The sequence below is a fragment of the Marmota marmota genome, unplaced genomic scaffold (genome assembly GCF_001458135.2).
Source record: "Marmota marmota marmota unplaced genomic scaffold, marMar, whole genome shotgun sequence".
Lineage (NCBI taxonomy): Eukaryota > Metazoa > Chordata > Mammalia > Rodentia > Sciuridae > Marmota > Marmota marmota.
This window is the reverse complement of record NW_025999913.1, coordinates 7,227,145-7,243,635: the sequence shown is the minus strand read 5'-3', so window position 1 is coordinate 7,243,635 and position 16,491 is coordinate 7,227,145. Positions and strand designations below refer to the sequence as shown.

General features: G+C 44.0%; 1 protein-coding gene across 3 annotated transcripts in view; it reads right to left on the bottom strand.

Moving 5' to 3' along the window:
- Positions 1-8,993, bottom strand: part of LOC107149245 (transmembrane protein 14C) — a 64,244-nt gene extending 55,251 nt beyond the window's left edge. For 2 of the 3 annotated variants that reach the window (XM_048799789.1, XM_048799788.1), the window contains exons 1-5: positions 8,843-8,993; positions 7,653-7,718; positions 7,243-7,319; positions 6,205-6,306; positions 3,279-3,366 (exon numbers count right to left, since the gene is read on the bottom strand). In XM_048799789.1, the coding sequence (XP_048655746.1) occupies positions 3,279-3,366; positions 6,205-6,306; positions 7,243-7,319; positions 7,653-7,675 (290 nt within the window). In that variant the 5' untranslated portion in view covers positions 7,676-7,718; positions 8,843-8,993. Of the gene's footprint in view, positions 1-1,887; positions 2,366-3,278; positions 3,367-6,204; positions 6,307-7,242; positions 7,320-7,652; positions 7,719-8,842 lie in introns of those variants that run through there. The other variant, XM_015494003.2, reaches the window with a different exon arrangement.
- Positions 8,994-16,491: the final 7,498 nt, after the last annotated feature.

Below are 16,491 nucleotides of genomic sequence, written 5' to 3'. Positions count from 1 at the left end.
AAATAACCACACAAGAAGCAGGGATACCTTTTTCTTTGGGGTCCTGTGGCGGCTCCTCTGACCTTAAGGGTCCACAGAAAGAGAGCAAGAGAGCACCACGTGCTGAACCCTTTTATTGAAAAGAAGCCATTCAAATGAGGCAAGGGGTCAGGTTTCAGGGGATTGGGTCTAGCTTCCTGATGTCTGCTGTCAACAGGTTGACTGACATCTAGGAAGGCCACACCCAAAGGCAGAGCAAGAGAAGGGGACACCCAATGGGCATTTCCATGGAAACTTCTATCCCAAACAGGGCAAAGGGGTAGTATTACAAAGGAACAGGTGGGTGTAGCTCAACTCCAAGGGTGACATTCCCACATCTAAAGACACACCCTCTACTTCCTGGACCAGGACAACATCCAGGTCACTACAAAAGGTAGTGACTGGTCAAAGCCTCTCGCTTCAGGATGGAAGGCGCAAATCATTCAGAATGGCTCCCACATTAAATCATGAATTTGGTACAACTAACTATATGATGAATGGCAATTCAAATTAGAAACCGGGGAATCATTTCTAATTTAAAGTATTTGCAAGTGTTTGCCATCAACCATCAATCATTTCACTATAGTGATCACTGTCCATAGCACCTGGGTCCCAGGAGACCAAAAACTTAATGAGTCAGTGTTGTGATGGGGCTGCCCAAATTCTCATTTTGTTCTTGGCTACATTAACAGAACTGTATATCCAGAATACAGTACCCTGGTCACATCCCTCACAAAGTTCTAGGCACTGTGGTTTAAGGGCGGCCTTGTCAAGCAGCATCCTGTCTGGAGAGCCGGAAGGTGAAGGTACACATTAAAAAAGGATGTCACATTAAAAAAGGATGAGGGAACTGGGGCCACTTTCAGGCTCGAGGTGGCTCAGCAATAGAACACTTGCCTAGCATGCCCAAATCCCTGGGTTCAGTATCACAAAAAAAGAAAAAAAGTTTAAGCAAATACCCAAGTGCCTGAATTAAACACTCAATTCAACCAATGTAAGAGAGAAGTAAGTACCCACCTCCCTTTTTTTGGTACTGAGGACTGAATCCATGGGCACTTTACCACTGAGCTACATCTCCAGCCCCTTTTTAAAATTTTTTGAGATGGTCTAAGATGCTGAGAGTCTTGCTTAATTGTTATAGCTGGCCTCAACCTTGTGATCCTCCTGCCTCAGCTTCCCAAGTTGCCAGGATTAGGTGTGTGCCTCCATGCCTGGCTAGCCTTTCCTTTTTTAAAGAGGGAAAAACCACCTGGTGGTGTGTGACTATAATCCCAGGTACTCAGGAGGCTGAGGCAGGAGGATTGCCAAGTTCAAGGCCAACCTGGGCAATTTAGCAAGACCCTGTCTCAAATGAAAAGAGCTGAGGAAGTAGCTCAAAGGTAGAATGTTCCTGGGTTCAATTCCCAGCACTGTAATTAAAAAAAACAAAACTATAAAAAAAAAAAAAAGAAAGAAAACCAAACAGGGGATAAGGTTAGTAGGTTAATTCTCAATAATGAACATATTCAAATAAAGTAAAATAAAATGTGCCAGTATCCAGTCACTGTGTCCAATGCTAGGTAATTCAAGCTCTGGATAGGTCTTTCAGTTTCACATTTATAGATGAACTACTTAAACAAAATTTCTTTCTTTTTCTTTTTTTTCCTTCTGATAGTTCTTATCTTAGAAATCCTCAGAGATCATTATTAAAACAAACTCGCAGGCAATGTATACCAAAATAACTATCCTTGGTCCTTATTCAAAATGGGCAATTAAAAAACTTTCACATTTACCTCCTTCTATATTTCCAATCTCCTTCTATATTTCTATCCAATCTCCAATCTCCTTCTATATTTCTGACAGCTCTGGTAAAGAAGACACCAAAGAAAATGTTATTTATAGTAAAATTTATTTTCACTGATATTTCATTTTACATAATCTCAGAGTAGGGCTGTGCTGTAAAATGAAAAAAGAACACACATCTGAAATCTCACCATGACACTTTTTCATACTGTTCTTCTGGGTTTCAGGACTCCCAATGTTGACACCTCACATTTAACACCCTGATTTCATCAATGAATTGAACCATACAAAGGAGCCAGTAAGCTCTTGTGCTATATCGTCGCCACCTTTGAAGGGCTGTGACAGTAATGACTAATTTTCCCCCCAACGAATTTGGTGTTGTTTTGGTTTGGTTTTTGAAGTAAAATGTCAGAGCGTGTAAATGTGCTGCACTTCTTTCCCTCAATACACTGAGAACAGTGGAAGTCTGGAGATTTCTAATTCTTCGTGAGTCGAAGCTGGGATGTGACCCTATGGTTCGGGTCTATTTAACATACTAATTCCAAGTTTGGCAACCATCAGCAAACTGTTCAAAAGAAACACAAACAAAAAACATCAGGAAAAGGACAGAACAGGTGACCATTTTTTAAGGGACTAGTACTCTGCAGGTCACAGCTCTCCCTTACAGCTGCACAGGAAGGGAGGTACCAAGGTGGAACAATCCTCCCTGGGAAGAAACCAGAAAAAGGAAACAGCACCACACAGCAACACTGCACTTAGGTCTGAGAACAGCATGTGGTTCCAATCCAACGGCCAATAACATGAAGAGATGAAGAAATTGAAGGCAAGAGAAATCAAGGCCTCCCAGGTCACAGAGCTAATTAGTGCAAAATCTCCAGTCGGTTTACAGCCCTTGCTTGACAGCGTACTACGACCAAAGATGGGGACCATGACTTTTTCTGAATCAGATTTTTAAAAATTCCCTTGCCTTCAGGATGTCTTTATTATATGTAAGGACTACAATATTTAAGACAATTGTGTTTGTTTTTGATAATAAAAGTTGATTACAAAACAGAGGAGTCCATCACAATTTCCTTTTAGCAGTATTTTCAGTATCAAAGAACAAGTATACAACCAAGAAATGTGGAGCCCGGGCTGAAAGCCACGTGGCAGCCACAGTCACAGCTTTACCCTGAGGCTTCTGCACCGTGGGAAGGCACCTGGACCACCAGAGAGCAATTTAAAAGCAAAACCATTTCCATAGTGAATGAAGATCCTTAGACCGTTGTGACATATAAATCAATAACTGCTCTTGAAGCCTGTCCTATTTATGTATGAATTAATTTGAGTTGACATCTAGGATCAGGTAAAATTTACTCAAACATGTAAATTTCTGAATGTATAAAGTAGCTCTGGCTACTTTTTGGTACTGAGGACTGAGTACCAAAAAGTAGCCAGAACGGCATCCTGGTAAGTAAGAGCAACAGAAGGCGACATACCTGGCCCCTGCGATTAAACCCGCAGGCATGAACTTCCCAGAATGGTAGAATCTCATCCCCATGATGCCAGCCAAGGTTCCAGATGTAGCTGGTGAAAGAGAGTCAAAAGTCTTTGCATCTTCTAGAAGAGCATTGGAATGCCAAAAGTCCCACCCTGCTTTCAAGCCCTGACCCCATCCTGCACTTTCTCCTCCTGCCTCAGGCGGGGCCAGCTCCACAGCTGCCCACATTCTAAAGGTCTAGGCACAAATTCTGACCAAAGAAGACCCTTCACAACCTGGGCCCAGCCTGCCTTTCTGGCCTCAATTTCCCAAAACTCTTCTGCAAAACGCACACTTTAGCCATAAATGCCTTAGTTTTGTCCAAAATGTTACATGATTTTTTCATGCCTTGTGTTTCTTCCCTCTCCATCTTTCTGCTGGGGATCTATCCAAACACTGACGACTGCTAAGCAGAGCACTTGGTGCTTGAGAAGGCAACTGTATCAACAGGGTCTCTACCCTTTCAGAGAGTCTGGAGTCTGCAGGGGTAACCAGGGTAAAGAATCACACAAGCCAGCCACGTAACAGCCATCGCACACTTGGAACTCCTGCTACTAGGAAGGCTGAGGCACAGGGAGCACAACCTCGGCCACTTAACAAGACCTTGTCTCAAAAAAATAAAGGGCTGAGGACGTAGCTCAAAGGTAGAGGGACTCTGGGTTCAGCCCTCAGTACCCCTCCCCCCCACACACACACTCAAGAATCATACAAAAAGTAAGTAAAATTTGTATTCTAGGTACAATTAATGCTACACACATAACATAATGGGGGACCAGGCTTTCAGGGAGCTCAGGCAAGGCAGAGGGAAGAGCGTGTCACAGGCACTGTGGGGAGGAGGAACGCGGTGCACTCAAGGAAACAAAAAGTGGCTGTGGCACCCATGAAGACATGGCTAGTGAGGAGGAGGGGCCTGACCACCTGCAGACCCGAAGGCCACACCAGACTGTGGTCCTCCTCCTAACAGCAAGCAGCCCTTCAAGGCTATTAAGCAGAGGGACATGTGAGCAGAGTTGTAGCCCCAAAATATAATTCTAGCTGTGTCCAGAGAACAAACCGTAGAGAAACCAGAAGGTAGACACGGGTATCAATGAAGCAATTTCTTCAGGAATACAAGCAAGAGGTGAGAAGAACTGGGGGTAAGAAGGTAGCCGTGGAGATAGAGAAGGGGACAATTTAGGGTACTACTGGTATTAACAGGACTTGCCAGTACATACCAGACAGGCTGCGGGAAGAGAAGAACCAAGACCCAAATAAAGGAAGAGAAGACCTAGTGAGTGAGATCATGCAGCCAGGTGTAGGCAGATGCCCTGAGACAGCTAAAGATCACTCAGCCAGCTAGCTGCTGACATGGGAGCACAGCTAGGAGGGCATCATTGGTGACTCCCTGTGAGTCTTTGGTGTTTATGAACGATCTTCCATGACATTGTCAAGTCAAGAGAGTATAAAGAAGACAAAATGAGCCAGGTCTTAGGAATCAGTATTTAATGGATAGAAAAGAAGATGGGTACACAGGAGAATGAGAAGATCAAAAGGAAAAATCAGGAACAGAAAATGACAGGTCACACGTGCTGGGAACAGCCAACAGCCCATGTAAAACGAGGACTGACAGTAGAGTTTGCACAAATGCAGGTCACTGGCAGCCTCAGGGACACCATTCCACGGACAAGGGGGATAAAAATGGGGACTGAAGCAAGTTGACAACGTGTGAGATGGAAAGAAATGAAGATGAAGTACAAATGGAATTTTAGAGAAGTTTCTGAAAAAGAAGGAAAAGCCAGCAACTGTAAAGGGAAGTAGGTCACCAGAGGTCCTTTTGCTTTTTTAAATGGGGGAGAGATGAGCACATTTGAGCACCAATAAGAGGGATCCACCAAAAAGGGGGAAAACAAATAACAGGAGGGACTCTTGATAGTGCAGTCTGGAAAGTAGGGAGGAGATCAGAGCCCAGGTGGAGGGACTGCCCTGGAGAGGAGGGGAACAGGGCAAGGGAGGCCTGGAGGCTCATGGAGGCAGGGCAGTCTCCACCCAGAGGCCACTGGTTTTTCCCTTAAGTAGGTAGGAGGTGAGTGCTGGGAGTGGAGGATGAGATGGGGGAGAGCAGGCTCACAGTCAGTCCAGAGCATGAATGAGGAAGCTGTTCAGCAGAGCCGAGCCCAGGCACATCCTCCTTTCCCAGCCTGTCTCCAGCCAGCCATTGCTGGGAAGGGAGCTCCCCAGGGAGATGTGCACAGACCACTGTGTGAACATGCCTGTCCTCCCTCCCACCCTCATAAGGGCCAGAGCAGCACCTGATACACTGTGGGCTTGTGGAGGCACTCGCATCCTCGCAGTGTCTGACACCTGGGTGGAGCCCAACAAATAAGTGTCCAAAGCCACCCTGATAAGTAATCTTCCCTTTCCCCACACTCCTCCCTGCCTGGACTGCTCACAGTTCCACATTTCTACATCTGTGTCTGACTTCCTTAGATCCGAGAGCTTCCTGAAGGCAAGGCCTATGTCTTACACAATTAGCCGATCGCTAAAGAGCAAGGCGATTTTCAAATAGGAAAACGCAACATGGATGCAAAGCTACCTCAGACAATTCAATAATGCTCAAGCCGACTGTGGTTAATCCCCAGCTGCAGTGAGTAATAGATACATACTACCTTGTGCAAGCTTAAAATTAGTCTTTCAGGGAAGATAGACATGAAACGCTCTCCATATTCCATACGTGAAAGATAAACAGAAACCAGCACAAATCCCCATTTTAAAATTTGCCTAGGCCTTGGCAGAGGCAGGAAACTTGTGAGTGTGAAGAATCTGCCACATCCCACCAAACCAGGGCCTTCTGGTAAAACGAAGGATGGATACAGACATGCTCTATGGAGACATCAGGGCAGACATACCTAGGAAAACCCAAATGTTCCTGGGATCCTGAGACAGCTGATATGCACCCAGGCCTGCTAAACTTCCAAAGAAGAGCCCCGCTGCTAGGGACGGCACACTACCTGGAGGGAAGCAAACACATGGCTGTATTATGATGTCTGACATTTGGTTCATCTGCCAAATCAACCAGTCTCCCCTGGCCTCCAGGGGAGCAGAGCAAGAGAAGCTTTCTTCACATGGTTCTTAACCAAGGAGTCCTTAAGCAGGAAAACGTCCATCTTACCAGAGAAGTCAGGGTCTCAAGCCCCATTCTGCTCTCCTCTAACAGTAGGGCTCTTCCAATCTAAGGAGAAATGGTCATCTCCATCCAAGAAAGGAAGCAGCGCCCTTCCCTCCTAGGTGGATCTGTGGTTAGGCTTTTTCTTAAACAGCCATTACAGGCTGATCAACCCACTACAGGCTGTGCACAGGCGGGACTTTATGAGAATCACAAAAGGGAAATAGGGTCAATCAACTATAAACGAGAGAGAATGAGAATGAGAGAATAAGAATCCCAGTGCATGCTTGCCAAGTGGGGACACAGGCAAACAAGCATACTGATACCCCCCCCCCATGTAGATTAATGAGGAGACTTCAAAAATGATTATGTGAGGGCTACAGCTCAGAGGCAGAGTATGTGCCTACCATGAGCAAAGAAAGCCCTGGGTTCTGGCCCCAGCACAAAACTTAAAAGAGTAAGTGAAGACCAGAGGTCTCTTCCTACTCGAAAGGAGCAGAGATGGCATTCTGGGGTCAAGGCTGATGTATGGCAGGCAACGATAATAACAACCCATACCACCCCTGCCTTTATCGTTAGATAAAGAAGCAAAAACAAGAGGCCTGGCTCAGCTTGGCCAGATAAACAAAAGGCAAGTACAGAAGTCTGACTCCTTTGGTTGCACCCAAGCTCTGGGGCCTAAGGCAAAGTGGCCCCACAACATTGCTGCTTTGAGAGCCTAGGGGCTCACTCTCCAATGAAACAACGTGAAGAATTTAAGCAGCTACGTGACAGTTCTTACCTGCTTTTGCATAGCCAATGATTCCACCTGTAGCAACCAGTGCTGCATAGCCAAAGCCAAAATAATGTAAAGGCACCCTGAAAATAAAAGAGGGAGAAATGAGTGTCAACTATGTTTAAAACAAACAAACAACAATAACAAAAAAAAAAACACGTAAATCATTAAAGTCATGGTTCCAGACAAATCTTACCACTATATAAGTCAAAGTAAAGCTCAGAGAGGTGAATGACTGAGTCAACACAACTAGTCAGTGGCAGTGCTAGGACTCAAATCCAGGCTCCCAGCCATGTGTTCAGTGACCCACTCATACCCCATACTGCTACCAGGCAGTCCACTCTAGGGCTCTTTTCAGATGGAACTCTGGTTTTAGAAGGCCCTGGCTATTCCACTGTCGTTGACTGTGCACTTACATTGGGCCAGTGTTCTTCTGCATTGCACTCTCAAGGCAATCAGCCAAGACTACTCCAGGCCTGCACCTGTGAAGAAGGGGCTGGATCAGAGGTGGTTAAAAGCCTGGATCTCCAACAGTCAGAAGAAGGTACAAGTTCCAGCTCAAGACCTTGGTAGCTAACTGGGTCTCAGGCTACACCTCTCCAAGCCTCAGTTCCAATGAAGATAACAATGGCACTAAGTTCCTAAAGCTGTTGTGAGCACCGCAGGATGTCAGATGTCGACACACAGTAAACACTCCCTCAATGCCAACCATTTTTGCAACAAGCTCCTTTCTAACAGGCCCACAAGAAAGTGAGCAAGATTCTCTGGACAGATACCCGATTTAACCATTTTCATGAGTTAACCATTATTATTAACTCAGAAAGCCAATACTCTTTGAGCCTAAAGTTCAACTATTTTTTAATCTCTTTAGCGGACAAGTGGGATGCTACTTTTCGTCTCTGCCCCCAAGAACTTCAATACTGGATGTGACTGGGGATGCGGCTCAAGCGGTAACGCGCTCGCCTAGCATGCGCAGGGCGCTGGGTTCGATCGTCAGCACCACATAAAATAAAATAAAGATGTTGTGTCTGCCGAAAACTGAAAAATAAATATAAAAAAAAAAAAGAACTTCAATACTCAAGGCTTGTAAAACTTGGACTCTTTGGATCTAACTCACTGCTCCTTAGACTGTGGGGAGGGGAAGATAAAAGACGGAAATTCGAGCCATAATTACATTTAACGCTGCGCCCTTAAAAAAGTTAACTCCTACCTTTCTTAAACTTTTGGCATTCATGGAGCCTAACGAGACTGAAAGCAACGCATACCCCTCTTGTCCTGTTTAAAGAATTAAGTTTCCACAGAAAGGGGAGGCCTAAAGGTCAGGCCGTGACATGGGTTTGAAGTGGCACTTTTTTAAGAAATGCGGGGGCGGGGGGAATCTCCAGGAAACGAAACAATACAGCGCTACACAGGTGAGCATTTGCTCGGAGCTCAGGAGCCCGGAGGACTCCCAACCCACCTTACGGAAAGCAGAAAATGCGCAAGGAGAAAAGCACCTAGACGCGGCCTAAAGCTCTCGCCAGGATGGTGGGGGCGAAAAGCAGCTGGCAGCAGAGCGTCTTCCCAAAACTTAAAACTGGAATAAAAAAGAATAATCCCCGAGTACCCGAGCAGCTCTCGCGAAGGTCTGCACCGGCGGACGAGGCGCACGAGGCGCACGAGCAGCAGGGACAGTAGACGCAGGTCCGAACCAAGGTCTCGGGACGTCGCGGCGCGCGCTTGGCGTCCGGGGGCGGGGTGGGGCGGGGCCTAGGGCGAGGCCCTGGAAGGGGCGGGGCTTGAGGCCAGAACTCTGCGCGCGCGCGCCACCTCCCGGAGGCGGGGCAGAGTTTGAAACGTGAAGTGGCTGCGCGCGCAGTGTTCGGGGACTGCAGAGGGAGGAGTCCAGGGGGCGGGGCATGGGCGGGGCATTAAGGCTCTCTCTGTGCTGGGGAGTTGGATTGGAGATTGGGGAGTTGGGTCTGCGCCGGGCGGGTTAAGGCCAGTACCCAGCTCCAAACTATAGTGGACTAAAGCCGCGTTTAACACGTGTGTTGCGCCAGATCAAGTGCGCTGGGCAGGGCTGAAGGTGGAGGCAGGAGAAGAGCATAGAGGCTGGACTCTGAAGGCCCCATTAACGGAGGTGTGAGCCAGATGCGGGTATCGGGGAGGACCGATAACCGTGAGGGGCCGCTTTCAACCATCAGAGAACGTGGTGGCCTTGGGCTGAGAAATGAGGCTCGCAGCAGTGTTTCTGTTTGTTTTAGGGAGTGAGGTCACGCAAGAAACCTAAGGGGGAGACCGAGTAAGTTAAATACATCTGTGGGTCACGAGTCCACAGCATGGCTTTCTCTTTATTCCTACTACAGATTTCCTTCTCTGCGTTTCCTGCACACTCATTCACTCGTTTACTGTACACACAAATTTAGTGTCGTCCATGACTTCTCCCTCCTTCATCCCTTACCATTATTGATATGCATAATCTCATAACCTTCAATTTAAGCATTATCATTTTTGAAGCTTTGAATGTTTTGACTTTACAGATTAACAGCTCCCCCCCCCCCCAAAAAAAAAAAATCCAAAACAAGTCCCAAATTGCAATGTTTCAAATCGGTTCATGGCTATCAAGTATCTACAATTTCAATTTCTACAATTTTAGAAGTAGTTTATAGCTTTGTTTGAAAAGCAAAATGATCCATTCAATAAACTTTGCTCCAAGAAATTAGTAAAGAGTATGAAAAAAAATCACCTATTTTTTTCAATCTACCTGTCTGGCACATGCTTCTTGATCTAATGTTGAAGCCATGTAATATCAGCATATGCACATGCCATCCTAATCTATGCTTTATATAGATTAACTCATTTAATTTTAACACCAACCCTATGCAGTAAGGACTAGGATTAGCTCCTGCTTTTCTTCTTGGAGGAAATTGAGGCAGATAGTACAAAGTCACACTGTTAAATGACAGAGCAGTCCTAACTTCTTTAGTGTGTTTGCAGTAGTGTCCACAGCATTCGTGTTATAAGTCTGACTCTGTCATTCCTGAGCTTAAAACTCTTCAGTAGGTCCTTTATCTTATGCCATGGCCTAGGAAGCCCTGAGCATGACTCAGCCCTATCTTCTCTCTCCTTCTTGCTCCTGCTGCCCCAGCCTTCTGGCTCCTGGAGGATTCATCTGCCCAGAATCCTCTCCCCAGGTAACTTCCCTGCTCATTCCTTCATCCACTTTAAATCTTTACTGTCACCTTCTCAGCAGAGCCCCTTCCTGATCATCTATTAAAAAAAATGCAACTTTGAAATAAAATAAAAAATAATAAAAATTAAAATGCTACTTAGGAAATAAAAGAATTTAAAAAAATACTAAAAATAAAAATGCAACTTGAGGGTTGGGGTTGTAGCTTAGTAGCAGAGCACGTGTCAAGCTGGCATTTATCCCCAACAACATAAAAACAAACCTTCAACTCAATTACATTTCCCTCCACAGTATATTTTTCTTCGTGGCACAGACCTCCTAACATGCTGACTTACTCATGACAAAGTTCACCTCCCCACTCCATGAGAGGGAAAACTGGTATGCAGCATTTAATGTAGGGCTTGGCACAGAATGGGTGTTCGATAAACATGCACCAGACAGACAAGGAGATGCAGAGTGAGAAGGGGTAGTCAGCAGAGGGAAGAACCAAGACAACCTGCAAAGTCAGGGACAAGAGGGAGAGATTACCCTGGCTGCACCCTCTCCCTGCCTTTTCCTGCTTTAAACTTTTGATACTAAGAAGAAGTCTCTGAAAATAAATAAGTGAGCTACACAGATGGTAGGCAAAAGGTTTTTGGACCTCCTGGAAAAAATTCCCTAACCCACCAGCAACATGTCCAAACAGCCTCTGGGAAAATGTTCACTGCACCTAAAGGGTCGGGGTGTTTTATGATAAAATTTTGAGAAGAAACATAAATCATTTACATTGAACCCACATTGGCTATACATAAGAGGGACAGGATAACAAAGTGTGCCAAGTCCTAGGATAGAAGGTTGGTCCATAAAGAATAGTTTTGCTACTCCTTGGTTAGTTCCAAAAGTAGAATGAGATGTGGCCTTGTTGGGCAATATTCAGCATACAGGGGGAAAAAATGTGTAGCAGGTTTTTTTTTAATTTGACTTGAAGCTGTGAGTTAAAATGACCTTATTTCTCTTCTCCCTGCATTCTCTGGCTTGCAACTTAATTGAGGACATCTCAGAATTCTTAGCACTTCCCTGGTCTTGGTCACACACCTATGGCTTCTACAGATCCACTGCCACGCTTTGTTGAAGTCTAGGATAGCCAGAGGGCTTTAATTTCTTGAGCTGCGTCTTTCAGAACTGAGAAAAGCACTGTGCTCCTTCTATCAAAAATGCCCTTTCATCTGCCAGGCTCGGTGGCACAGGCCTGTAATCCCAGTGGCTAGGGAGGCTGAGGCAGAGGATCATGAGTTCAAAGCCAGCCTCAGCAAAAAACAAGGTGCTAAGCAACTCAGTGAGACCCTGTCTCTAAATAAAATACAAAAAGGGCTGGGGATGGGGCTCTGTAGTCAAGTGCCCCTGAGTTCAATCCCTGGTACCAAAAAAAATAAAAATAAAAAAAAAATAAATCAATCAAGCTGCTCCTGATCACCCCAGGCCATTGCACGGAATACAGTAATGCTATTCCTTAGCTTTTGACCTTTGGGCAAGGATCTTATTTTTCCTTTCAGCTCCCAGGACCTAGGATAGTTCCTGGCACTCCTGGTGAATACTCAACACATGGCTACTGAATCAACACTGGAAGAGGAAGATGGAGATGGCATATGGGACATTATAATATCAGGAAGGAGAGGATTTATGATGAAAATTTGCTTCTACACAAATATCAAAGTAGATGGTTAGGAATAAATACAGACCATACATGCCTGACAGAGACCTGACACCCCCAACATGAATTCTGTACTTTGACATGAATTGTCACATGGGAAATGCAACAGAAGTCTTCAAGTACACTACCAGGCAGACTCCCCAGAGGACACTGAATACAAAGACTCACAGACTAGATTGAGAAGTTTAAATCACATAGTTTATTAAATCAATTTAAAACAAAAAGGGAGCCCAGGTGACTCAAAAGCCGAGGCAGGATTGCAAGTTCAAGGCCAGCCTGGGCAACATAGTGAGACATTATCTAAAAATAGAAAGGACTGGGGATGTAGCTCAGTGGTGAAGTTTCAATCACCAATACGAAAAAAAAAAAAAAAAAAAAAGCCAGAAACCGGGAGAAGCAACTATGGAAAAACTGGTATAAACAAATGCCATCAGTGTGTTTGCAAGCCTGGTGAAAGAGGCCTGCTATCTAATCCTGAGTTCCACAATGTCTTTGGACCTCCATCCTCCTCACACCCCTTCCCCAGCATGGCTCTGTATCATCAGCTTTTCTGAAGACAGATCTGAAGACGAGGGGATTTGAGCAGAGACCCTCAGGTGTCCCGAGCCAACCACACACACTTGCTATATCAGAGAATAAGACTGGCAAACAGCTGCCCTTTGTCTGATGGCCTGTGGAGCACCCATGGGCTTTATTGTTTTTGTACACAGGACACATGGGGACAGAATGAGTGATCTAATTAAGACTTCAAGACTAATGTTACTCACCTTTTATGTATTTGACTATTCAGTGCCTCTTGAATAGTAATGTTATAAATCTTGAGGGCTTGGATATCTCACATATATTGAGTGTCTAGTAGGAGTACTGGGTACCTTAGACCTAGTCCTATTTATGTATACCACAGGCTCCATTTACTACTTATCTTAACCCATTTATCTATTTATGCTTAACACACCCTAAAAGCTTTCCTATGTATTTTACAAACATATTAAGCTTTAATAGAACCTAATTTTCTCAAAAGTAAATGCACTTTCTAACGTTTTTTTTAAATGCAACATTAAAAAAACAAAAAACACCAAAATCCTGCTACCTGTCAAAGCCTAAGTTAAATAATGCAATCTGAGCCACATAATTAGATTATCAACCCCTATTCAGGAGCAAAGGAGAAGACCTAATGAATGCATTAAGGCAGAAGAGAGGAACAAATATATTTAGTAACTAGGTTTTATGCTGGTGACTTGTAAAATAGCAAGAGACAAGCTGTCATCAAATATGAGGCCTGGGAAGAGAACCTAGTCCTGTCCTTCACAAGTCTACTGGCGTGACTTCAGTCTAGTTCATTAGACTAGCTATGTACTAGTTACAAGGTGCATGAGAAAGCAATGACAGTGGGCTATCTTGCCAACAAGATGTTTAAAAAGAATGTGAACAATTATAGATGGGTTGCATTAAAAGACAGGTAATAGAGAAGAAAATATCTGTAAATCATAGATCTTAAAAGCAGTGTACAGAATAAAGAGCTTCTATAACTCAAAAATGAAAAGACAACAACCCAGGTTAAAAAAAAATGGGCAAAGGACTTCAACAGATGATTCTTCCTTCAGAAAAGATATATAAATGGCCAACAAGCACATGAAAAGATGCTCAACATTATTAGGCATTAGGGAAATGCAAATCAAAACCACACTGAGATTCCAATTCACACCTAGTAAGATGGCTATAATAATTTTTTTAGGTGAAAAAAAGTGCCAGTGAGGATGTAGAGAAATTGTTAACTCTCAACACATAACTGGTCAAAGAGTAAAATTGTACTGCCACTCCAGAAAACTGGCAATTTCTCCAAACATTTTGACCTAAGATTGCCATGTGACCCAGCAATACCACTCTTCAGTATATATCCAACAGACTTGAAAGCTGGGACTCATTCACATATTTTTATGGCAATGTTCATTACATTATTCATAATTTCCAAAAGCCAAAAACATTCCAAGTGTCCATCTATTGATACACAAAGTAAGGTATCTACATACAATGGAATATAATTCAGCATAAAAAGAACCAAGATCTGAGACATGCTACAACATGGATAAACCTTGAAATAATGCTAATGACAAATACTGCATCATCCCATTTATATGAAGCAGTCACAAAAGGCAACTCCATAGAGACAGAAAGCAGGACAGAGGTTACTAGGAGACTGGGTGGAGAGGGGAATGGGAATGGTTACCTAATGGTTACAGAACTGCTGCCTGTGGTGATGAGAATTTGGAAATGGTAGTGGTAATTGTTGTGCAACACTGATGATTAACGTCAGTGGGTTGTACTCTTAATAGTTCAGGGTGCAGTGATAGTTCCCATTTCCAATGAGACCATCCCTCTATCATTATGGATGATTATGGTTGAGACCACCAAGATTCTGGAAGACTGGAACAAAAGGGCCCCCTAAATAAACTGGGATCTGATGGTAGGTGCAACTCACTTCTATGCACCAGGAAAGGGCTTAAAGTTGTAATCAAATGGCAGGAAATTGGCGTTCAGAATTGCTACAAAATCTCTTGACACAACAGATTCCAATTTACATTGTTATTAACATACTAAAAATCCCTAAGTCTACAGAACCTCTTTCAAAATCATACTCACCTTTTATAACAATACCGAACTTTTATCATGTTATCTTTTTGATTTCTAATCATACCACCCCCATTGCAGCTCCTCACCCTTTGGTATCTCAGACATACAAGTACTTAACACCTACTGAGGAGTCATTTTTTTCCAAATGACAAAATATACCATTACTATAATGATAATGGTAGTGAAAGGGCAGCCTTTGTTGAGTATTGACAATGTGCCAAGCCCTATTCTAAGGGCTTCACACATACTGATATATTTAATCCCAAGAACAATCCCACGAGGCAGAGAGGGATTATCATTGCCATAGTTGGTCAAACTGAGGCAAATAACAATAAGAAAAAGAGCCCAGGGCTGAACCCAGGCTCTCTTGCTCCAGGACTCCTGCACCCAACTTTGCAACTTGTTCTATAGCCCATGTTCTGAATCAGAAATTGGGCATGAGAACATGGATTCCAAAGCAGCAACTCTCCAATTCTCAAAGAACTGTTTCCCCAAAAATGTAAAAAACAACCTCTTCCAATCCTATGTTTTCCCCAAGTCTTGAACCTATCTTGAAACTATCAGAAATTTTAAAGGCCAATGATTAACAGAATAATTAATTTGCAAAAATTAAGCTGACTTTACCATATAAACCAAAAGGCAAGTCAGTGCTGAAATTTGACTGCCACTGTGGTTGGTGGTGCTGGGAGATGTGGTTTTTAAAATGTGATTAAGTCTTTGTGAAATTGCCTTCACTCTCTGACCTGGGTTAGTTACCTCAAGGGTGGGCTACTTTAAAGCAAGGCAGCCTCCTGGTTTTCCTCAGAGCACACACTGGCTTCCTGCTTTCTACCAAGAGGCAGCATGAGCACCTCACTGTCATGCTCTTGGACCTCCGGGACTCCAGAATCAACAGATTTGGCCAATCTCTGTTCTTTAAAAATTACTCAGCAGGGTTCAATCCCCAGCATGGGATTGGGGGGCTGGAATTATGAGGTCTCAAGTATTTTGTTAAAGCAGCAGCAAACACACTACCTATCTCCACCCTGTAGATCTAGGCATTTCAATTAACAAAGAGTTCATGGATCAACATCAACTTCTAGCAAAGGTGGGTGTGTGGGGCGGGGAGGGGAGGCTCTAGACTTCTACCCACGCATGTCAACAGGTGCCTGCCTGTTAACACTCCTGCTTGTGTCAGAAGACCAAGCAGAGAGCTGGTTCATCCTTCCATTCCCAGTAACTGATATCAACACCCCCTCATGACTGTGATATCAGTAGAAACCAAAGTGAAGCCCAAGCCCCAAGCCCCAATCAGAACTAAGTGAGGAACCTCTCTACCTCCAGGGGGCAGTGAAGGTTAGAGAAGAAAGCTCAGCTGTCACCAAAAGGTTCACTTCCACCTGCAGCTGGCAGTATGTCTCTTCTCCTTCCGAAGCAATGTCAGAGGAAATCAATTAACACAAAAAGTTTAAATAAGATATATAAAACACAATTAAAAAATGTCCAGGTTCCCACAGAAATCACTCAATATGCCTAGAACCAAAGACGATCAACAGATACCAATGTGAAAACCACATACTATCATCTCACAAAGACTTCAAAGCAGCCATGATAAATACATCAACAAGCAATTACAAGCATGCTCGAAACAACAGTAATAACAGACACATCAGCAGAGAAATACAAAGTCTTAGCAAAGAAACAGAACCATGTATAAATTTTAAAATTGAAACCAAAATAAAAATCTCATAGGATGGGCTCAATAACAGTAAGGGGGGGGGGG